This window comes from Anabrus simplex, chromosome 3 (genome assembly GCF_040414725.1).
Source record: "Anabrus simplex isolate iqAnaSimp1 chromosome 3, ASM4041472v1, whole genome shotgun sequence".
NCBI lineage: Eukaryota > Metazoa > Arthropoda > Insecta > Orthoptera > Tettigoniidae > Anabrus > Anabrus simplex.
Genome location: NC_090267.1, coordinates 499,146,894 through 499,172,443, shown reverse-complemented (window position 1 = coordinate 499,172,443; position 25,550 = coordinate 499,146,894). Strand labels below are relative to the sequence as shown.

General features: G+C 36.9%; 1 protein-coding gene across 1 annotated transcript in view; it reads right to left on the bottom strand.

Annotated features, from left to right (window-relative positions):
- Window positions 1-25,550, bottom strand: part of LOC136866882 (uncharacterized) — a 240,950-nt gene that overhangs the window by 18,484 nt on the left and 196,916 nt on the right. The window contains exon 9 of the mRNA XM_068226881.1: window positions 22,309-22,451. Coding sequence (XP_068082982.1) covers window positions 22,309-22,451 — 143 coding nt within the window. The remainder of the gene's footprint in view (window positions 1-22,308; window positions 22,452-25,550) is intronic.

Below are 25,550 nucleotides of genomic sequence, written 5' to 3'. Positions count from 1 at the left end.
ATCACTTTCCTCAGAAACAATAACGCAGCCAACCTAAACTCAATCCTAAATTTAATCAAAGGTACTTTTCCAAGACAATTACACTTTCTCCCGCACCCTTCAGCCCCACCTTAAGCCTTCTTCCTAAGCCATATTTCATTTCAATACAAGAACTTACTGATTTCCATGATTATAATTTTTACAACACCCCATTTATACTTTATTCTTTGTTAAAAACCTCTTAGTATGTATATTCCTTGTATTATTAACTATTACCATAATAACATCTCATTTCACTTGTTATTCTTTAAAATAACATTTTCTTAGGATTTCGCCAAACGTGATCTTTGCTCCAATACGGCTGATGATGACCCCTAGATGGGTCGAAACTAGTACCGTGTAATTTATAATTTTGTGAATATATTTTAGTATTGAAAAGGTGGAAACGTTTACGTTGTTATTATTATTACTTATATATCATTTACTGCAGTCTTAATTTTTAAGGAGTTAACAACTTCTATCGGCCACGTTATTTATGCATTTATTGCTAAAACGTGTTATTCTCTTTCATTTCGAATCTCCTTTAGAGAACAGCAGTCGACGATTATTATTAATCAACTCCAACATCGCCTCTGAATATCAACGAGAGAGCTCGCAAATGCACAAAGTGAGAAAACTATACCGTACCGAAGATGGTCAATCGCATTTTTATGCAAACTTTTCAGTTTTCTTATTCAAACAGCGTCACCTATCCTAACTTAACCGCAATAGACGTATGATGAAAACATAGCGTCAGTAGAGAAATGATAACCTTCTCGCTATAAATTTTCATAATAGTCTTTCCGTAATTTAACCAGCGCGACAAAATATAAACTAACCTCTGAAATCAATTAAGCGCTCTGCCATATCTCGAGGTGTATCCCATTCTTACTTAATTGCAGTATTTAGCCTCAAAATTAAGCGGTCGTTTAGTCAGCCTTAATTTTTAACGAGTTAACAACCGTTATCGGACACGTTATTTACGCATTTATTACGAAAATATGTTCTCTTTCATTTCGAATTTTCTTTACGGAACAGCTGTCGACGGGTATTATTCATCGACTCCGACATCGCCTTCGAATGTCGACGAGAGAACTCGCTAGTGCACATAGCGAGGAAACGATGCCGAAGGTAATCGATCGCATGCAATATCACCACTGGGGTGCTTAAATATCGGTAACGGAAAACATCACGCGCGCTTATTAGCTCGTAATAACGGATGTGTCCGTGATAGGGTTCTCGCTGTAACCGAAGAACGATACACCGTTTTGTTATAGGAATTTTGAAGGGACAGAAAAAGGCGTCGCTATAGCGTAGTTATCGTTGTATGCCACACTCGCTATATCGGACTTCTACTGTATTACATTTTGGGTTTGGTACCTTTTGGAAATAAGCTTCTTAAATAGGATATACACCATGACATATTACAACATCGTTCCTCACTTGCTTCTCCTTTCCCATTAATTTTGCACGTACTGTAGGAAGAATTTGCTACTACTGCTAGTAAATGTTTTCAGTCCTTCCGTGAAGGGGGAGGTAGCCCTCCTAGGCGGTTATACCATCTCTCAGGTTAAGACATTTGTATCGGAGAAGGTGAGAGTGTCAGGGGTCGTGGCCTATACTAGGAACTGTTGCAGCATTTGCCTTAGTGCAGGAGAATGGAAAACCATTCCCAAGATAGCCGACGATGGGGGCCAGACCCTCTCTGTCTCCTGAATACAGGGGCGTAGAGCCACGGTTGGCCGGTCAGAGTGCAGAGCTGTGGCCAGCTGTAGGCTAGGATCCACTCTGCATCAGCTGACCTGAATTTTCCCAATTTTTAATGTTGATTAGTTTTAGATAGTGTAGGAAGAGTTTAGGTGATGGTTTTGTTTTTGTTTCATACACTTTGGTCAGTAGCTATAAAAAGCAAAGCAAAGTCATCTCCGTACAGGGCATGAAGGCCCTTGGAGGGGTGGAAGGTAAAGGCTTCCACCATTCGTAACCTCGGCACGTGATGGTGTGGAGTGGTTAGCTCTACGTCCGGCCGCCTTTGCGCCCAGATTTTAACCTGGTACTCATTTTTTTGTGTAGGCTGAGTGAACCTCAGGGCCATATGCACCTCTGGAAGTGAAGATCTCGTTTCTTAAATTTTACGACTTCCTGGCGGGGATTCGAACCCACCTCTTTACCGCCTCGGCCAGGCAGCCCCTGGTCAGTAGCTATTGAGGGGAAAAATAACAAGATTATACTTGAAGAATGAATGTATCAGGCCAAAAAAGAAAAAGTGAAAGCCCATTGAAGCAAGAATATGAAACACTCTACATCTTGAAAGTTAATGATGTCAGGATCTGAAAAGAAATATAATTGATCTGGTGGTAGTGATTTTTGTTTTAAGGGGAAGTACAACTAGGTAATTATCCTCTCAGAACAAATTAAATGGATATAAAAATTAAAATAAAATTTATTTATGCAATGGGAGGTATTTGAAATGAATCTATATATATAAAATAAGAGTTTTGTCTGTACATTGCTCAGAATTTGAAAAGAATGGTATTTCTGTATCGGTCATGTCCACAGTAACCAGGAAATGCACTTTTTACTTTTCCGTAATTTCTGTCTGTCTGTCTGTCTGTACACGCATCACTAGAAAACGGCCAAAGAGAATTTAATGAAAATCGGTATGCAAAGTCGGGGAATAAGTCGCTACAATTTAGGACATAAATAATATTCGTCACGCTGATAGAAATGTTAGTTTAGGGGAAGGCCCAAAATTTAATTTTCAAATATTTATGTTTTAGCAGTTCTATCTTAATAAAAATTGGCATGCAAAGTCGAGGAATACATCGCTACAATCTAGCCTATGAATAATTTTATTCACACTGAGTGAAATGGTAGTTTAGGTGAAGGCCTAAAACTTACTTTTTAAATATTTACGTTATTAGTGGTCCTATTACATTGAAAATTGGTATGCAAAGTCGTAGAATGAGGCACTACAATTTAAGCTATAAGTCATTTTATTTACGCTGAGTGAAATGGTAGTTTAGGGGAAGGCCTAAATGTAATTCTCAATTATTTATATTATTAGTTGTCATATCGGTAAGTACTATATAACCAAAGTTATACAGAATTAAATTTCTGACCATTTATATCTTATCTTATACATTTTACCGTACCGGCTATGATAACACAGATATTCATGAATTTGTATTTTTGTTGCTGAGTCCATATTGTTGGAAGTGTAGTTTTCTCATACAAATAAAATGCCATGTATATATAGTTTTAAGGAATACAACATTGAGGTTATGTGTCGGTAACTCAGATAATTGAGTGGAGTGGTTTATCTTTGTTTGCTTTCTTTCTTTGAACGTTTGAATTTGCTTCGTGTGTGTGTGTGAAAGTCAGTTGTAGTCAACAGCTCGTAATAAATGGATGTGCGTCATAAAGCTGGTGTTTCTATGGTATAAGTTGTTGTCCTAAACCGGTGTAACGAGTAGAAATGAAGATATATCAACAGGTTATGGGCCCAGAGCGCCAAAACGCCGCAGTACATTTCGGACAACATAAGCGGAAATGGAGTAACGAGAATTAACGTCGGACGCAGCAAGTTGTGACATGACGGGGAAAATGGCGACCTCGTGGACCGGTGAAGAAACACTGAAGAGGAATGTGGCCAAGCTTACAGTGGAGAACTATTTTTCGTGGGCATTAAAGGTGAAACAAGAGCTGTTGTTGAAAGATGTACGGGAATCAGTAATAGGGTATAAGGATACGCCAAATTGTAAACTGCCTCAGACAGAAACAAGACGGCGAGCGCGAAACAATGTGATCGCGTTAGCGATTATTTTCAAATATGTCGGAGAAGATTTCGAAAGTGACATTGCAGATATTGAATCAGCGAAAAAGGCATGGGAAAACTGGACGAGTTATGTAATGACGGAGGGCTAGTGAATGGTGCTATGACCCTGAAACAGTTAACTCATTTTGTGAAGCCCAAGGACATGAGTGTTCAAGAATACTTCGCAAAAATAAATCAAATGTGGATGAGAACGAGCAAAGCTGGATACAAGTTCACAGATCAACAAGTTTCAGGAATGATCATCGGAAATCTTACAGAGGAATATGCAGTTTGTATACCTTCCTTGGAAGCTGATTTGGCGAAACTGACCATCTCGAAATTGAAGGCGAGATTACTCACGGAGGAAAGCAGAAGGAAACTTCAGCAAAATGGAGGAAAGGCTTACGACACTGGAAAACCTGAGGAATATGAAGCTCAAGCCAGGGTTGTTCAACAGAAGCGAGATATCAAAAAAGAAGACATGGGACAAGGAGAATATAGTTGCTACGATTGCGGTAAACAGGGGCATGTATCTAAATATTGTCGCAGTACCCAAAAGTGCTTCAATTGTGGTAAGTCAGGACATTATTCATAAGTATGTGCAACAATGAAGGGTGACGAATCATCGCAGGAGAGTAGATCAGTGAATGCGAGTGGAAAAGTGGTAAGCTCAGAAATTGTGCATGTAGTATATAAAGCAATGAGCATGGTAGGTTCTGTAGGAACTGAGAAAATTAGCGACTGGCTGTTCGATTCAGGTGCGTCCCATCATATGTGTCCAACAAAGGAGATGTTCATAGACATGTTAACAAGTGTAACCGGGAATGTAGAAATAGGAGATAACAGTAAGCTGGATATCAAAGGTACAGGTAAGGTGAAAGTAAAAATGTCAACAGGCTGGACAATTACATTTACGGATGTGTTGTATGTACCAAACTTAGGTGCAAATTTAATATCAGTTGGTAAGTTAACCAGCAAAGGTTTCAAAATAGTATTTGCAGGTGAGAAAGCAGTGGTTGTAGATAAGAATGGAGATGAAACATTGTATGTTGCAAACAGGAGGAATGATGTGTATGTAGCACAAACAGAGGGAAGAAATGATATTGTAGCTGGAGTGACTGTGATCAAATAATAGATCAAGAATGTAATAACTATGTAGCATTTAAAAGTGTTGGGCAGGTAATTTGTGGCATGAGAGATATGGACATGTTCATTCTGAAGCTTTGTTTAAATTGCCCATGTTAGAATTGAAAAGAAGTAATGATGTTAATACTTGTTCTGTATGCATTCAGGGGAAACTGAGTAACAAGGAAGTACCTAAGTCTTGTGAGCGTAAGGCAGAAAAACCACTTGATGTTTTGAACACTGATGTAGTTGGAAAAATTAGTCTACCATCACTTGGAAAATCTCAATATGTTGTAAGTATGATTGATGAATACTCCAGATTTAATGTGGCTGTATGTGTGAAAAATAAGGATTAAGTGTTGGAGGTGTTTAATAGGTATCAGGCAAAAGCAAAGAAGTTAGATGAGGAAGAAATAGGTAGATTGAAAGTATTTGGATGTAAGGTAGTGACTGAAGTTAAACATGCGAATGTAGTGGAACCTAGAACAGTTGAGGAGGCTATGTCAAGCCAAGAGTCTTCTAACTGGATGGAAGCCATGAAAGTGGAGATCAATGAGATGAGAAAGAAGTATGTTTGGGAAATTTTAAGAATACCAGAGAATGTCAAGAAAATTAGCTCTAAGTGGGTGTTTTCATTGAAATATGACAGTGAGGGTAACATTCAGAAATATAAGGCCAGGTTGGTTGCTCAAGGTTTTAAGAGACAGATGAACCTTATTTTTGATGAAACATTTAGTTTTGTTATAAATATGAAAACAATGAGTCTGTTAATAGGTATTGCAGTACGTAAAGGTTGGACTGTAGAACATCCAGATGTAACTAGTGCTTACTTAAATAGTGAAATCAGTTGTACTGTATACATGGAACAACCAGAATTGTTCGTAGAAAAGGATGTCCAAAACTATGTATGTAAATTGAAGAAAAGCATCTATGGACTACCTAATTCGAGTAAAGACTGGAATGCTTGTGTTGATGTTATAATAATAAGGCTAGATTTTAAGAGATGTATCATAGAACCATGTGTGTATGTAAAGGAGTGTTGTATTATTGGCTTGTATGTAGACGCCATACTTGTAATAGGTGACAAAGAGGTTGTTAAGTTGGTTAAAATAAGGTTGGCAGATGAGTTAGAGATTGAAGATCTAGGGAAAGAAACAAACTTACTATCAATAAAAATAGAACAGACAAAAAAAGGGGTTATGTTGAGTCAAAGTTTGTACATTGACAAATTACTTGCTGATTTCTCCATGAGTGACAGTAAACCGGGTAAGACTATTTTACCAAGCGGGTTTTCAGCAGCTGAAAATGATGAGCAGAAATTTGATTGTACCATTTATCGCAGTGCAGTATTAAGTTTGCTATATTTTTCAAATAATACTAGACCTGACATTGCATTTGCGGTAAGTAAAGTTAGTCAAAATTGTCAAAAACCTAAGATTAAATAAAGATTGGAAAGAAGTGAAGCATATCATGAGATATCTAAGTGGTACTAGAGATTTAAAGTTGTGTTTCAAAAATTGTGGGGAGTCCGTACAAGTGTTCTGTGATGCAGATTGGGGAGGAGATACTAGGTCTAGAAGATCAGTGAGTGGGTATGTAACCACAGTGGCAGGGGGAGCAGTTTCATGGTACAGTAAGAAACAGTGTTGTATTGCTAGATCTACCATGGATGCTGAGTACATAGCAATGGCAGAGGTATCTCGAGAAGTAACTTGGATGAAAGATTTGCTCTCAGGGCTAGGGCTGGAAAGCTTTATGGATATACCTTGTAAAGATTTGCTGACAATGCAGCAGCAATTAAATTGAGTAAAAACAATATTGTGAGTGAAAGGTCAAAACATATTGACATCATGTACCATGTATGTAGAGAGCTAGTAGAAAAGGGGTTCATTGAGTTTGTATATGTAGCATCAGAGAGAAATGATGCAGACTTGTTCACAAAGAATTTATCTGCTAACAAGCTTAAGAGTTTGTATAAACTTATAGGTTTGCAATGAGAGGATAATTGATTGAAGTGTAGCATTTTATTTTTTCGAGAAACGGGGGAGTATTGGAAGTGTGGTTTTCTCATAAAAATAAAATGTCATGTGTATATAGTTTTAAGGAATACAACATTGAGGTTATGTGTCGGTAACTCAGCTAATTGAGTGGAGTGGTTTATCTTTGTTTGCTTTTGTTCTTTGAACGTTTGAATTTGCTTCGTGTTTGTGTGAAAGTCAGTTGTAGTCAACAGCTCGTAATAAATGGATGTGTGTCATGAAGCAGGTGTTTCTATGGTATAACTTGTTGTCCTAAACCGGTGTAACGAGTAGAAATGAAGATATATCAACACATATCAACGCCGAGCCACGAGAAAATGGGTTAACATAATTTAATGAAAATCGGTATATAGAGTCGGGGAATAAGAAACTACAGTCTAAGCTATAAACAATTTTATTCATCCTGGATGAAATTGTAGTTTAGGGGAAGGTGCCTAAAATGTAATTTTTAAATACCAATGTTATTGGTCCAATCGAAAAAGTACTATATAAAAAGCTATCTAGAATACAATTTCCGATCATTTATTTATTTATTTATTTATTTATTTATTTATTTATTTATTTATTTATTTATTTATTTATTTATTGGTTATAGAATGTCCCAGTGAGCTAGTGGCTCAAGGAGGGACTGCCCTTTACAATCACAGCTTGGCAGCTTTAAGTTTCAGTTAACAGATAAGGCATAGGCCTACATATATAACAAGGAATATTTTACAATTATTGATTTATATCATAATATCATTATTTTACATGGCAAAAAGGAGATATTAAAGATAAACTAAACTTAGGTGGAAAAATAGGTACACAGTGGACTTCTGAGGGTGATAGGAGAGAGGTACATAGAGAAAAACAGGAAGGTTTATGCTGTATTTATTGACCTTGAGAAGGCTTTTGACTGTGTCAGATGGGACAAATTGATGACAATCCTGAAGAAACATGGAGTTGATTGGAGGGATAGAAGGCTAATAAAGAATTTGTATATAAACCAGAGAGCAAGAGTGAGAATAGGAGATGAGTTAAGTGAAGAAATTGAATTAGGAAGAGGTGTAAGACAGGGCTGCTCTTTATCACCGACACTATTCAACATCTATCTCGAAGAAATAATCAATGAAAGTTTTAATGGAAATAGTGGAGTTTGTGTTGGAGGTAGGAGAGTAGAATGTATAAGATTTGCAGATGATATGGTTGTGATGGGAGAAAGCGAACGTGAAATGATACAAATGTTAGATAAACTCAACATGAAACTAGAAGAATATGGAATGAGAATTAATAAGAAGAAGACCAAAAGTATGATAATTGGAGGAAAAGGTAGAAGTTGTCATATTAGTATAGGAGGAGAAGAAATAGAGCAAGTCAGTAACTTCAAGTATTTGGGAAGTATGATCAGAGATGATATGTATTGCACAACAGAAATTAAGAAAAGAATTGCCATAGCAAAAGAAGGCTTTAGGAAAAAATCAAAATTATTTTGTGGACCACTAAACAAAGATTTGAGGAAAAGACTTGCTAAGTGTTACATTTGGAGCATAGCGCTGTATGGCGCAGAGACTTGGACATTGAGAAAGAAAGATGAGAGAAGATTGGAGGCACTAGAGATGTGGGTATGGAGGAGAATAGAACGAGTGAAATGGGAAGACCGGGTAAGGAATGAGGAGGTATTACGAAGAGTTGGAGAAGAACGAAGTATTTTACAAACCATTAGAAGGAGAAAAATGAACTGGGTTGGACATTGTTTGAGGAGGGACTGTTTACTGAAAGAAGGAATAGAAGGAATGGTGAAAGGCAAACGAGGAAGAGGAAGGAAAAAATATCAAATGTTGGACAATATCCAAGGAAATAAATATTCGGACATGAAAAACTTGGCGCAGGACAGGCAACAGTGGAAGAGGTTCATCCCATGACAAGACCTGCCATAAGGCAGAATACCTAGATAGATAGATATTGTTCAAGGAAGTGCCTACGTACTTCTTTCTTAAATCTGTACAACTTATTGATTTGTTTTAATTTGCGAGGTAGATTGTTAAAGGCTGTGCTTGCTGAATAAGAAAAGCTTTTAACACCATATTTGGAAGTGTTAGTGGAATCTTTGTAAAACTGGTTTGCTGATCTTGTGTTATGGGTGTGAATGTCTTTGCTGTATCGTAGTTCTGTATTAACAGAAATCATATTATTTTTATACCTGAACATAAATAAAGCTTGAGAGTATTTAATCTGGCATTGTACTGGTAATATGTTTGTTTCCTGAAAAACTTCCACAGATGGTTTTAGTAAATCAAATCCAATCAAGCTCTCTTTTGGAGTACTTCTAGTCCCTTTATAGCTTCCTATGTACAATTTCCCCATATTATATTCATGTACATAAGGTGTGAATATATGAGGGAGGTATATATGTTTCTTAAGAGTTGGTTGTTTATTCCATAATCTTTCAATCTTTTTAGTACTCCAATTACACTTTTTTTTCTTTACATTTAAGACATGATCATTCCAACTTAAGTTATTGTCCAAAGCCAGGCCTAAATATGAAAACTGCTTTACTCTTTCAATTGGCTCATTGCCAACTTTTACTACATTACAGGTATTGATAATTTGTGTTGGTGTATGAAATATCATGTATTTTGTATTTTAGGTGCTTATAACTAGGTTATTTTTGTTCAGCCATGATATTAGTATGTCCAGATCTTTTTGCATATACTCCATAATCGTTTGTTAGCAACTGCTATCATAAAATATAAATACATCATCTGCAAACAGGAATATCTTAACAGTAAACTCAAGATAACCTATATCATTAATAAATATTAAAAACAGTAATGGTCCCAGCACTGACCCTTGTGGGACACCATGTTTAACATTGTAGATGGGCCCTTTAGTTTCATTGATAGTAACATACTGCTTCCTATCTGTTAAGCAATTTTTAAACCACTCAAAGGCTATTCCTCTAATTCCTGCACTTGCTAGTTTGTTAAGTAGTAGGGTGTGGTTAACTGTGTCAAATGCCTTTGCAAGATCTATGAAAAGTCCAGCTGCTATTTTATTACTATCTAATGCATTCTTTATAAGGGACACTATGTCAAAAACTACTGAAAGTGTACTATGTTTGGGTAGGAAGCCATACTGAAATTTGAAGAAGAAATGTGTTTTATTAGGAAATTCCAGACTTGTTTTTTATTACTACTTCAAGTACTTTTGCTAGAGAAGATACTATACAGAGTGGTCTGTAATTACGGAGAAGATACTATACAGAGTGGTCTGTAATTACTGGGGTCAGATTGTGTTCCTTTCTTAAGAACTGGTACCACTCTTCCAATTTTACATTTATCTGGTATTACTCCTGTTTGCAATGACAAATTAATTATCTCGGTGAGCAAGGGGGCCAAATGATTTGCACACCTCTTGAGGAGTATGTTATTTATTCCATCATCTGTGAAGTTATTCTTGTTGGCTAGAGCTTCTATGATTTGTGTAATTTCCTTAACATCTGTTGGCCTAAAGTACACAGAGTTGCAGATCGTATGATTAGATAGTAAAGGTGGGTTACATGGACCAAGATCTTTAACCAAGTTTTCAACCACATTAACGAAAAATGTATTAAAAGCTTTACAAATATCTTGACTAGAAGTATATTGAACATTTTCATACACAAGTTCTATAACTTTTGGTTTACTATTAGTTCTATGAAGTATGTGGTTTACTGCCTTCCACATTTCTTTATTAGTATCCCCTTTTCTAATTGCATGACTATAATATGACCTTTTTAGCAATCTCTTCATTTTAATTACGTCCTTTCAACATCTTGTGTACTCTTCGATTGTTTCAGTTGAAGGTTTTTTTCTTTAGTTTTTGCATATAGGATATTTTTTTCTTTTTACCACTTCTACGAATTTTTGTGTTACCCATGGCTTATGTGTATCTTTTCGTAGTAGTTTTTGCCCAATATTTGAACTAGCTACTCTAAGTCCTTCACTAATAAAAGCACAGAGCTGGTCGTAGGCTTCATTCACGTCAGTAGATAGATTCGTACAAGTATTTTTTGTGAAAAAATCATTTAGCTTAGTGTAATTTATTTTCATGTTTGTTTGTACATTTCCGTCACTAATGAATGAAGGGGAGCTCTTTTTAATTTGTGTTCTTACTTCTAGAATTAGAATATTATGATCACTAAGGTCACTTATTACATTATATACACAGTAATCCGCAGTGGCAAAGTTTGAGTGTATATGATCAATTAAAGTTGAGGATGTGGGTGTTATTCTTGTTGGTAGCCTTGTTTTGCAGGGGTAAAAATGGTAACAATTCAATAAGGATGTATAGTTCCTATAAATATTGCTAATTTTTAGAAAATCTACGTTATCGTCTGCTATAAGCAAGGAATTTGATTTTCGGGTATTGCACGAAACAAGTTCCAGGTCTACCATAAAGTTAGTAATATTACTCTCCTTTGGGTTGTAATATGAAATTACGTTATATCTCCGGTTCTTGCTAAATAATTCTATTTGGAGAATACTGTGATAACTGTTAATGATCTTAGTGACTTTAGTTGTCCATTTTCTTGATACATACACTGACAGCCTCCCTCCAGTACCCTCTCTAGCTAGATAGTAACATTCAAAGCTAGGTATGTTATAATAGGATGTTTCTTCATCTGATAGCCAATTTTCTGTTATAACTATAATGTCAAGTTCTGTAACCTTATCAATAATAAGCATAATATCCTCAAACTTCTTCCTAACACTTCGTGAATTGATACAGTGACATTTAAATTTAGAATTTAGAGCTTGATTCTTAGTTTGTAATTTATAGTTTTCTATAGTATCACACTGGATCTCAACAGAACGTATTATTTCCTTACTGCTATAAATGTCCTGTACCATTTAAAATCAATATAAGTTCGTTGAATATAGTACCTGCAGCGTTTACTGTCCGAGTTTATTCTTGAAGTGTGCGATCTTTTTTTCGTTGCTGATGAGCATGCTTGGTCCACCCCTAGCTTCACGGACGCAGATCTCGCAGTCCCTTGTCCATGTGACAAATATTTTGCCATTCTGCTTCAGTAGCCTGCACCTTCTTGCAATGTTCTCATTCCTGGGCGAAAGATGGTCATTAATGAATACTTTGCGTGATGGGCAGTTCAGTCCAATATCCTGGGTATTCAACACTCTTTTATGTATTATTGCACTCACTATTTCGTCTTTCTTCCACATGTTAGTGAATTTCACCACAATTCTTCCAACGCCCCCACCTCTTGACGGCAGACGATGAGCGACGTCAATCTCCTGAATACCCAGGTCAACCCCCAATGCCCTGGCTGTTTGTATTACCAAGTCATACACATTTTCTTTGGCCATTTCTGGCATTCCACTGATTAACAAATTGTTCTTGCGGGTGTAATGTTTAAGGTCTTCTGACCCATCTAAAGCCTGTTTGGTATAATTGCTTACACTCGCCAGAGATTTTTCAAATTCAGATGTTATTTTATTCAACTCACCAGTGAGAGTTTTGAACTTCTCAAACTGGTCATTTATAAATTCTGTCGCTTCCTTAATAGCAATTAGTTCAACCATGAATAAAGTTTTCATTTCTGTAACAGATAATTGTATCTTCTCGGTAAGCTCCTTAACTACGTCACATTCGCTTAGGTTAAGTGGCGGGTGACAATCGTCACGTTTACATTTCCACACTTTCCGGATCACTTCTTACCACCTCGTAAGCCTTCTTTGACATTCGCGTGCATTCTTTGCGAAAATTACGTCCACAATCCCCTTCACAATTAACGAATTCCTCACAATTTCTCACTTTTTACCGCATGGAGCATAAACATTACTAGCCGCTGCCGCCATTTTGTCTTTTATTCAGTTTTACCGTACCGACTATGATAAGAATGGTGTTTCGGAGTCGGAAGAAAACGAAATGTGAAGGACTATAATATCGAAAGTGCATAACATTGATCAACAATAACATTATTAATACATTGACCCTTGTTTATTGTGATGTTCTTTGTCTCTTATGCTGCCTCTCAACTCCGATAGATGGGATTACTGCTGCGTACCGAGTATAACAGCCTGACTGAATATTGGCGGGAAATAGCCGGGGAGTTAGAAAAGTTTGTTCTTTAGCATGCCTTTCCTCCGGTTCATGCATTTTCTGATACAGCTGGTACGTAACACACTGGTTCATCATAGTATTTCAGCTAGTCGATCCTTATTCTGACACGCTGTTTTGAATGAGCAGTGTGCATACTTAAGGCAGAGCCTCACTTAGTGGTGGTGGTGGTGGTGGTAGTAGTAGTAGTAGTAGTAGTAGTATGGCCTGGTCTAGAATAACAATTTAGGCTTTTCCAAATTATAGCACCACAATATTCACTAAATAACTCAAAATTCAACTCTGAAAAGAGCCGTTTCTTAAGAAAAGCTTCTTTCTCTTCACTTTCATTAAATTCTACATTCAATTTATTCCAAACTAACAGTCAAGAGGGGATTTATCTTCTGGCTTGGAGGAAAAATTTGCCTTCAAGTCAGATAGACTTTTCCACCGCCAGTGTAGTGAATTGATATTTTCCGACTCATCGGGTACTCCTAGGAAACAGAATAGCAATTGGGCATAGTTTTTGCCCTGGGAGTCTCCACTATTCGACCCTCTTCCCGCCGAAGAAAGCTGAAGAGTGTTCACGGATCACGGCTGTCTGCGGTTTGGTCATTCCAGGTCTGGAACTTTGGGCTGTTAGATCGGCAGTGTAGTCCTGTTTGTTAAAAGTGAGAAAATGTGTGGTGTTTCATTTGAACGAGTATTTTTTAATATGAAAGCATTGCTTTTAATCGCGCCATTCCTATTGACGTCATTGTATGTTCATTTCAGTTGGGAAAACCATTAAGACAGACTTTCTGAGGATGTAAAAAGGCATTACAATGAAAACATCCCAACCAGATTGTGACTGATGGTATGAAATTGGGTCTACCATTACAGTGAAAATTCCCTCAGTCTTCATATGAGAAAAGATGTTTGGTGACCTCCCGTAATGTTTCTAGGGTAACGTTAAGAGCTATACAATTTAAGACAATCTTGCTCACAGTGTGTACACTACCTAACCTGGAATTCTGTATACAATGTAGAATTCCGTGGCGAATCACGGGTAAATCAACTAGTTAAAAATAAAACAAAAAATGTTTTACTAATCCAAAAAGTTCACAAATGATAAAAAGGTTATGTAAGTTGCCTGAGTAACAGAACACTTGAAATATATATCGTATGCCCTTGATTAATCCACTGTCACATATAAAGCGAACGACGAGATTAGCAGCATTTGCATCAACTACTAGTATGACTTTCGAGTGTCTCCTGCAGGCCGAGGTTCCTTCTTAGGCCAGAGAGATCAGCCATGGTGAAGTTGGCACCACAATAACACACTTGGGGTGGGGCTTTCCTCTTCAAGAGGTAATGGTGGTGGTGAAGATTTTTTTCTGCTGGTGGCTTTACGTCGCACCGACACAGATAGGCCTTATGGTGACGAAGGGATAAGAAAGGCCTAGGAGAGGGAAGGAAGCGGTCGTGGCCCTAATTAAGGTACAGCCCCAGCATTTGCCTGATGTGAAAATGGGAAACTACGGAAAACCATCTTCAGGGCTGCCGACAGCGGGATTCGATCTCACTATCTGCCGCATGCAAGCTCACAGCCACGCGCCCCTAACCGCACAGCCAACTCGCCCAGTGATTATTGTTTTAAGAAGTACAACCGGACAGCCATCCTCTATTAACACTAATCACGGGGGGGAAATGGAAGGGGTCCAACACTTCAAAAAATGAAGGTATTAGCAAAAGAATGACAAAGACCATGAAGGGTGTGAAAATGAAAGACTTCCTAGGCTTCAAATGCTCTAACACCATCAGGGTTAGAAAAGAACAAGAGTTGACCAAGGGAGGTCAAACAGGAAAGATGAAAGTGAAGAGCCTGGCACAAATTAAGAGGAACCAATGTCAGAACTCAGCTAAGGGCACCATGGTGGCAAACCCACGTTGCCAAGTTAAGAGCCCTTGGGGTCGACTAATGGAGGTCAGACTGGAAAGACATCACGAGGAAACTGACACAAGCAGTAGCTCAAAATCTGTGGATATTACACTCTTCACACAAGCTTTGAGTCTCTGGTTGTTCTATTATTGTGTCTGTATAATAACAAATTGCCTGGGTTTTGCTGACGATTTAGCATTACTAGCAGTGGACATAAAAGAAGCAAAAACCCAGATATCAGAACTTCAAAACATTGCAAATAAAATTGGCCTCAAAATATCATTTGAAAAAACAGAAATTATGCCCCAAAAACCAACACAGCTAAAAGAAGTCACCATAAATGGTAATAAAATCAAAATAGTAACTCAGTTTAAATATCTTGGAGAAGTAATAACACATAACTTAAATGAAAAAATCTCAATCCAAGTAAGAACAAATAGATTAGCTAAAGCACAAAAATTAACATGGGATATCTACAAAAAGAAATGTCTATCAATAAATTCAAAAATAAAACACTACAACACAGTTATAAAACCGGAAGCTACATATGCAGCAGAAACACTCTTTTACCTGAATAAACAATCAAAGACTGACAGACTTCAGAAAATTGAAAGGAGGATTGGAAGAACCTGTATCAACAAAAAATATCAGAAAGATGGACAGTGGTGGTTAATACCTAACAAAGTCGTGTATAAAGAGCTAGAACCCATTACAGATACTATGCGTAAGAGGAGACTGGGATTCTTTGGACATATCATGAGGATGCAGGACTCAAGACTTCTGAAACAACTAGTACAACACAATCTCGTCTCAAAAAATACCACAACAGGATGTAAATGGATCAGAGAAGTAAGAGAGGATCTGAAGGAAATAGGCCTTACAACAGAAGACACCAAAAATAAGATAAAATTGAATACAAAACTCAAGAATACAAACCTCCGCTTTACCCTTACACAAAACAAACCAACAACATGCACATTTTCAACTGAGGAAAGGGCACGAAGATCGGAGCATCTGAAGAAGTACTGGGAGGACCGCAAAGCCCGAACAATCCCTTCAAAGAGACCTGAACGACGGACTGACTAAAGTGATCCTATGTGGTCATAAAAGAAGAAGAAGAAGAAGAAAGGGAGATTAACTGCAATTATTTGATTCTAAGACTGGAATAGAACAACAGAGCTTGAAATAAGGTATCACAGGTACTGATATTTTCTTGGAAATGATATGGAGGAAACAAAGGGAATACGCTTAAGGTATCACCTCACTGTCAAAATTTGAACTGTAGGCCAGCACATAATGTAGCTCCTGTGTCAGTTCAAGCACTTTCATAATCTTAAAAGCAAGTTTAAGTTATGGATTTTTGTTCTTTAATTCTTAATTCATTATGAAGTAGTGAGTACTATTTTAGTCATGGTGTTACAGCCCCTCTTTTAATACAACAATTTCTTTAGGGATGAACGCATTAAGGTATTCAGATCAAAGTTTACTCATGAAATACAGACTTAAGCCATTATTAACTCAATATTTTCCAACAAACAACTTCTCGTTTCTGTCAAAGTTGTCAGTTTGTCTCCCTGTAAATAAATCCACAGCTTGTTTTCAGTCATTCAACTGGGTCAGGAATGGAATGAATGAAACCCCCATCTAGCAGCGAGGATAGAAATGGTGCCGGCTGCCGAAGCCTGTCGCACTCCTCTAGGCAACGATTAACGGCTGACAGATGAAATGAAATGATATTGAAGAGTGTTGCTGGAATGATAAATGACAGAAAAATGCAGCAACTGGAGATAAACCTGTCCCACCTCCACTTTGGCCAGCACAAATCTCACATGGAGTGATCGGGATTTGAACCACGGAACCCAGTGATGAGAGGCCGGTGTGTTGCCTGCTGAGCCGCTGAGGCTCTCTGGTCTCTCTGTATTCCTTAACAGTGAAAAATACTGTTCAATTTGGAAAATGTATGCACTTTTGATCAATGTTGTTTAAAATGTATTTTAGGCTAATAGTATGGGGCTTAAGTCATCTTTTCACAACTCAGATATACAAATAAAGGTATGTTAGACCTGTTTTAAGTAATTTTATATCTTATATACATGAAACCTTACAATATTCAGTAAAAAGGCATGTTAGACCTGTTTTAAGTAATTTTGTATTTTATTTACATGAAACCTTACAATATTCAGTTAAATTGAAAGTGATAGTATGCCAATAAAAGGAGAATATTTATGAATCCTACTTGAGAGTTCTGAGATAGTTACAAAAGGGGATAAATCCCTTATGGAGAAAACCAACCTATCTTCCCCTTCTGTACAAGCTTTTATGAGTCTTTCTTAAATATGAAATGCAGGAAAACATGTTGACTCCTATCAAGTTTAACACAGAGGACGTATGCATTATAAATTAACAACCTGAATATTTTATTCAGTAATGATCTGTCATTTAGTGAACATATCGGATGTACAATATTTGTAAGAAACCATTACAAAGACTGGGTAGAATTACTAGATATTCCAGAGAATTTTCAACTACATATCTATCACCTGCTGTATGGATCCATGGAACATCCTATACTAGAATACTGTACGCCTGTCTGGAAGCCTTCATATCAGACTTCCGTTCACAGATTAGAATCAATAGCCTACAACATAATTTTTTTTGTTTATGTTCATTCAGAACGGGGTTCCCTCATGATAATATTGATTATATAGCCTTACCCTAAGAACAGTCATTAAATCTACATAGTCTATCACAGTGCCATGAATTTCAGGATACACTTTTCATTCCTATACTATTACATAATATAAACTTCATGTTACCTCCTTATTGCCACATGAAATTTAATCAGACACTGTCTATGAAATGGCATATAACTAACTATGAATTCCAAGGTCCATTTGTCAAGATCCCTAAACTAAGTGAATATTGGTATACTTAATTTCTCATTTTCTCATTTGAGAAATCACGTATAGCTTGCAAACTACCACGTTAACGAGACAAGACAACTCAAAACTCCAAGCTGCATAAATGAAGTTCCTACGCACCGTGATACAGAAGATCAGGAAGGACAAGTTCAGGAATGAAAAAGTCTGAGAGGAGGTGGGAATAGGAGACTTGCTATTATAGAGGATCCAAAAAGCAAGACTGAAGTGGTGTGGCCATGTAAGAAGGATGATTGGAAGCAGGACTGCAAGAAGGGAATATGAGAGAGAAATAAAAGGAAAAAGACCAGTAGGCAGACTCAGAGGAAAATGGACCGATCTGGTAAAGAAAAATGTTGAGGGGAGAGAACAAGATTGGGAGAAGATCACGAGAGAACAGTGGATCATGGACAGACAAACATGGAGGGGGCCCATACGCCACACCTGGGCAACTGGAGATAGTTAACGATGATGATAATGATGGTGACTTACTCAATCTCCACAACTGATTACTGTTTTTCTGTTCTTACTTAGAAAAAAGAATTAGGAGAAAGATTGAGAGAGATTTACAAGAGGAACAGTATGGCTTCAGGAGTGGAAGATCTACAGTTAACCCCATCTTTAGCATGAGACAGCTGATGGAAAAGAACTGGGAATATGGAAAGGATCTGGTCATGACTTTCATAGATATAGAAAAGGCATATGATAGTGTCCCCAGTGAGAAGGTTTGGGAAACCAGGGTTAAAGAAGAGACTTGGAAGAGAAATGTTAGAAATGGTGCAAGCAATGTATAATAGCTGTGTTAGCAGAGTACTGATCCCAGTTGGAAAGACAGAATGCTTTAGGAATAAGACTGGACTAAGACAGGGAAGTGTGCTGTCACCTCTTTTGTTTAATATGGTCATGGACGAAATTGTAAAGGAAACAAAGGAAGCCTATGGAGATAAGAGGCGTATAGTTTCAAACACGACCAAGTCCATCTTTTGCACGTTCTGATGTTTTGACTTCCATGGATTCCTCTTTACAAGATGAATACAACGAGAACTAAAGTGGGTTTCAAATCTGGCCAGATCACATTTAAAATTACAGCAAAGAATGACGTTTCATGTCAAAGTCGGCCAAGTCCCTGTTAACCCGCACGTGCCAATAACCCTGCGCTATCCAGTCACGTGGTGCGTTCCGGTAAAATGGTTGACTGAAGTTTGTTCGAGTCACATGTGGTGGTTTTGTTTGCGTGTCTTTTTATAAACATTTCATAAATAATAAATATATATAATTAATTGGTCGTTTCTAATAGTATTCATATTTGTTGTGCAATAAAATGGAGGAAATAAATAAACGCCATTCCAGAAAGCAGCAACATGATCCTTCTACCTGGAAGCGCACGAGGGAAAACAGCTGAGATGAGTACAATCAAGAACGTGTTGTTAGTGGTGATTTAATCAAGGCTCGGTGTTGTGTTTCGAAGGCACGATGGTATTGAATAGGTATAATATGAAGAATATACAATGAAGTAACTATATGAATACACATATTTGCAAAATATACACTATTTAAATGTAAATTAGCCTCTACATTGGTTAAAATGTTGGGCAATTTTACACAAACATAATGTTTAAAATAATAATCTTTAAAGATTTTTCACTAAATCTCATATCATTTTTAATCATATTTGTTCCAAATAAAGTCAAGATGAACGCAGTTGGAAAATAGGCCTAATCTAGATTTATTTTTTCCTTACATATTCCGCGATGTCTTTACCACAGTACCCAACCTGTAATCACAGAGGAACAAAACAGTGTAGGCTACTGAAAATTAAAGATATAAAAGACTTTCATAGTGCATACTATGCACACCCCGTTAAAGCTAAACAAGGTGGTTTTAATCTAAGGTACTGTCTCATAAGCACACCCAAAAGACGGTGAAGCAGAAATAATGCATATTAGGCCAAATTTTCTAATCTAATTTTCAAAGATGGCTAAGTCCTCGTAGGTAAGTTTCAAAATTTGCCAAGTCCCATAGTTAGTTTCAAACATGGTCAAGTCCAAATTTTAAATAAATTTTTCAATTCATATAATATATTTAGACTGTAAAAATTGTATAGTAATGAATTAGAAGCCTCTGTTAAGCAACATAAAGAATAAGGTGTCTGAATATATATGAAATAATATCCTAAACAAGTTTTTTGCTTCTCCTTAAATAAACAGGTTGAAACTATACGCCTCATAAAAAATGAAGATACTGCTATTTGCAGATGATGCTGTGATCTGGAGAAAGAACAGCAAAGAAGTCAACAACAACCAGATGTACTGAACAAAAAAAATTGAGAAGTATGGCATGAAAATCAGTACAGTGAAAAGCAAGACTATGGTGATGTCAAGAGGGGATTAATACAAAATGCTAGGGTGGACATGGAGATTAGCAGGAGGGTACATCAGGGCAGTGCATTCTACCAAAGTGAAAGAAAATTTGTTTGGAGCAAAGAAGTACCAAGGAAAAGTAAAGAGATAATGTACAAAAAGTACTATTAACCCATACTGACTTATGAAGCTGAGACTTGGACTTCGACTAGCAGGCAAGAGAGTAGAATTCAAGCCAGTGAGATGAAATTCCTAAGAAATATGATAGGAAAGACAGAGTGAGAAATGAAGATGTTAGGAAGTTGGGATAGGAAAGATAATTGAGAGAATTGAAAAGAATAAACTAACATGGTTTGGACATGTAAAGAGGATGGAGGAGAATAGAATTCCAAGACAGCACTGGCGTATGCAGGGATCAAGACGTGGGCTACCACTAGACTTAGGTTACCCCTTTTCGATAGTTGGTTTAGTGAACATCAAGCCTTAAAAGCGTTTTGAGCTGCAGCCAATAGCCAACGGTGAAGTCTGCTGTGTTGTCAAGGCTGCTTCACAAGCTGCTGCCCTGGCCTCTGCCACTGCCAATACTCAACACCTGATCGTGGAGATGGTAACCTAAGGTTTAGCAAATAGAAGTCCGGCTTTGTGGCTAAATGTATAGAATGCTTGCCTTTGGTCTGATGACCCCAGTTCAATGTTCAGAATCAACGCCCTCATACTGTTAATTCTCCTGGCTTGGGGACTGTGTGTTTATGACATCATCGCCATTCATTTTATCCTCATTAGGTCACCACCAAACCTATACAGATGTCATGCATTATTATTATTATTATTATTATTATTATTATTATTATTATTATTATTATTATTATTATTATTATTATTATTATTAAATAAAAATGTTGAATTTTAAAGTGGTCGCACGTATCGTTCACTGGTTAATTGGCTTCCTCAGGAGATCAGTGGTGGCGTCCGACCCATGATCATGGATTTGATTCCAACCAACAAAGACTGCATTTCATTTTAGCAGATCTACCTATAAAAATAAGACTATATTACTCCTATAACAACAGCCTTGCAGTGTCTTCCTGTAAGGATGTAGAAGTAAACGGGAGTGAAATACCAGCACTCTGTTATCTATATAATTAAGTCAGAAGGATGAGGTGAAGAAGTATATACGATGAGTAACGCATGGTTGATAGTTGGTAGTGGCGATCTGACGGACCGAAGCCTAGCACACCTATTACCGCAGGTCCCCGCGCCTGTCAGGCATACAGAAGCAAGCCGCGTGCAGTGAGTCGAGGGGAAGGGTTGAGAGTCTGGGCTGCAATATCAGTCTCCGAAGCCTTGTTCTCAAAAACACGTGCGGCGTTCTTTCTCATTACTTTCAAGGTTTGTAAATGGAACAATGTGTCAGATGCTTACATTATAATGTGTTTTAGATTTTCATCGTTCGCATTTGAGGTTTGGGCTTCATCGATGACCTTGGTAGCCCTCAGTATATGCCACTGCAAGACAGATACTGGAGGCAAAGTGCAAGGGCAAGAGAGCAAGAGGAAGACCTAGAACAAGGTGGATTGAATCAGTGAAGAGTGGCATAAGAAGATGAAATCTAGACTGGGACAAGATCATGGAAGAGGAATGGTGGAAGGACAGAGGAAGATGGAGAAGTGCCATAAATACCCTGACCCGGCAGGAGCTGGTTAAGGGGGGTGATGATGATGATGATGATGATGATGATGATGATGATGATGATACTTGTACCATAACCTATATGATATTATTTGTACTTTTATTTTTCTTCTTATACTCGATTGATTCTTTCTTTTCATTTTATCTTGTTTTGTTGTTATTCTTGCCTAAAGTGACATTACTGTTAACAAAGTAGGTAATAAAATTATACATATTTTTTACTACTTCCAATCCTTGATCCCTCATTGATTTACCTTTCTCCACCACTGACCAATGCCTCAGAATAAGAGATTATCTAGGAGCTCTGGTAAGGGCATTGAGGGCATGAAAAATATTTACATACCTGTTCTCAGAACGATAAGCATGGTAGAGCGTTCTCCATCGTCGAGACTTGTCCAGCAAATCCTCAGAGTCTTCTGAAGTGGAATCTCCATTAGTTGGTGATGATGGCCGTTGGATTCCAAGCTGATCTTTAATATTCTCCACCTAAAGACCAGATCAGTTCTGGTTAATTATTTCACTTTGTCAAAATTACATGAAAGAAATTCAAGTACTAAATATTATAAACAAGTTTTAAATTTGATTCACACATCTCCCAGGATGTGATGACGCCATCCATGATGTAGTAGCATCTTAAAATAAAATAAAAATTGTCGCCTTGTAAACAAAATGATGGGTTCCAACACTTCTGATGATGGCATCTGCAGTCATGTTCAGTGCTTCTCTGTGATCCGTGCAGAAAAATGGTTTTGCTTGCCAATGATATTTTCTTGATTTCACAGAAGGATCTCTCCCTGCCTGCCCATTTTCTTTGAGTGCTGTGGTTATCTGTGTACATTTGGCATAATTTTGGAGAGAATTCAATATGGTAACATGATGGCTACTTCAACATCCAAGAAAATTCATGATTTCAATTACATTTTATGCCCATGTTTCAAATGCATTTTCTTTCAATTTTCTCATAAATTTTGTTTCATTATTTTTTCTCTTCAAAATATTGAGCACCTGTACATCCTCGTTACACAAAGGGAATTATCATGAATGTTACTCATTTCAGTTAAGTATCCACTTTAATTTAATATGATTTAAATCTGTCTACAATAAATGATAGCAGGCCTCCAAAAAGGTCCCTTTCTGCAATTGAAAGTTCCACCTTCTTCGATGGCACATTGAATGTATATCTGCTCATTTTACTTTGTTGTCCATCAATTACATATACAAAGTAGAAAACTCTCCTTCTGATCCCTTGCATTTCCTTGAAGGATGAATCCACGGTTTTTCCTTTCTTCCTCTTCTTCGCTGAAGATGGCTTCCAAGTTAACTGCACAGAACCGAAGTATGAAGGCAGACATGAAAAATTAATGTCAGAAAGGATGTAAGCATAAATATTACACTATAATATACCCGCAAAAAACAACACACTATTGAACAAGGAATAAAAATACATGCTATTAAACAAAGAATGACGTGTTTCGTTCTTGAAAGAACATCATCAGATTCTATCAAGCCACACTCAATATTTGGAAATATTTATGTTTATTCCTGTCCGAACACCTAGGAATTTGATATTTGGAACTTATCTTAATGAAGTCCTGCTTTGTCTCCACTCCAGCATACAATGCAAGGCGTTTGAAAAAAACGTTGCTCTTTCATTGGCTCGAATCCAAACCGACTCTCAGTCCGCTGATCCTCATTATGTCACCCCCTTCCCCTGGTCAGGTCAATGACACCCTGCACTTCCCCTTCAGATGCTTTACCCATAGTGTTCTGATTGTATTATCATTGTTGCTGCTATCCTTATTATTATTATTATTATTATTATTATTATTATTATTATTATTATTATTATTATTATTATTATTATTATTATTATTATTATTATTATTATTATTATTATTATTATTATTATTATTATTATTATTATTATTATTATTATTATTATTATTATTATTATTATTATTATTATTATTATTATTATTATTATTATTATTATTATTATTATTTCTCATATTTAAATCCTTTTTTAACTACATAAGGGTTCTTAATGAGCACTTAAATGTCTGCCTATTATATTGGTAATTTTATTATTATCATTATTACATTTTTTAATTTTTTAATTAGAGAGTTCTTGTAAGATATTATTTTTACTGTTAAGTGATAATCAAAAAGATCATCTCGAGTGGCAAAGATGGTGCATAAATTCAGAGAATTTACTACAGATAAGAATATCCTAACCCACATTCCAGACCTTTAAATCAGAGATTACCTCCTGTGGGATCCATTAAGCGCTGGTGACAGCACAAAAAGAGAAACTGTTGGTAAGTAAGTTTTCAACAATATCCAACACTGATTGCAATAGCCATAGTATTCATACGGTCTGGTATGGAATAGCAATCATCATGTTTGCAGAAACCAGCTTGATATTTCAGTTTTCTTATCTGTAATACAATAATACCCATCATATTTGCTTTGGACAGTCATTATGAAACAATCCTAGCATAAAATGGATAAAGTAACTTATTTGAACTCATTTATAGTATTTAATGGGTGACAAAACAAGACATTTACACTCTAAGACTCAAAATAATGAATAAATACTTAATCATACCAAAGCACATTCATTGTAGAGGTTTCACACCATCGATACAGATTGTACTGAATTCAGTGGCACTATCTGCTTGAGTTGTGTTGCACTGTGTTTGTTGTCAGTTTGAGTAACAAAGATGGTAGAGCACTGGCCTTCCATGGTCAAGTTGGTGGGTTCGATCACTGCTCAGCCCACTGGCATTTGAAGGTGTTCAGATACGTCAGCCTCGTATTGGTTGTTTTACTGGCATGTAAAATAACTCATGTGGGACAAAAGTTTGACAACTCACATCTCCAAAAACTTTCGAAGAAGTTAGTACGACATAAAACCAATATCATTACTACTGGGTTTGTCAATTAATTAGATATATCACATTGAAAGGTTGATTAAAGGTAAATGCCTATTTGCCTACCTTATCAACACTAATATGAAATTTATTACAATTTCAATACATGAAACATGTTTCAAGAACCAAAGTTCTCTTCTGCAGAGGCTTAAACGGACATTGCAAATCTCAGAACTAATTAGAAGTTCAGGAAAGTAACATCCCTTTTTTTCTAGACAGTGTATCAGTGTAGAAAATATATATTTGCTAGTGGCTTTATGTCGCACCAACACAGATTGGTCTTTTGGCAACGATGGGATTGGAAAGGACTAGGAGTTGGAAGGAAATGGCTGTGGCATTAATTAAGGTACAGCCCCAGCATTTGCTGGTGTGAAAATTGAAAACCATCTTCAGGGCTGCCGACAGTGAGATTCGAACCCACAATCTCCTGGATGCAAGCTCACAGCCGCACGTCTTTAACCACATGGCCAACTCGCTCGGCCAGCGTAGAATAGTTGCTAGCTGTGGCCTGTCTTAGGACGAAGGACCTATCAAGTACAGAGATTCGGTTTTCATTTCCTCATGGGTTTTACATGGTACTGTGTAGACCATAATCCTTTATTGTACAGTAGATAATCTAAAAGTAAAAAGTCTAGAACAGTTAGAACAAATG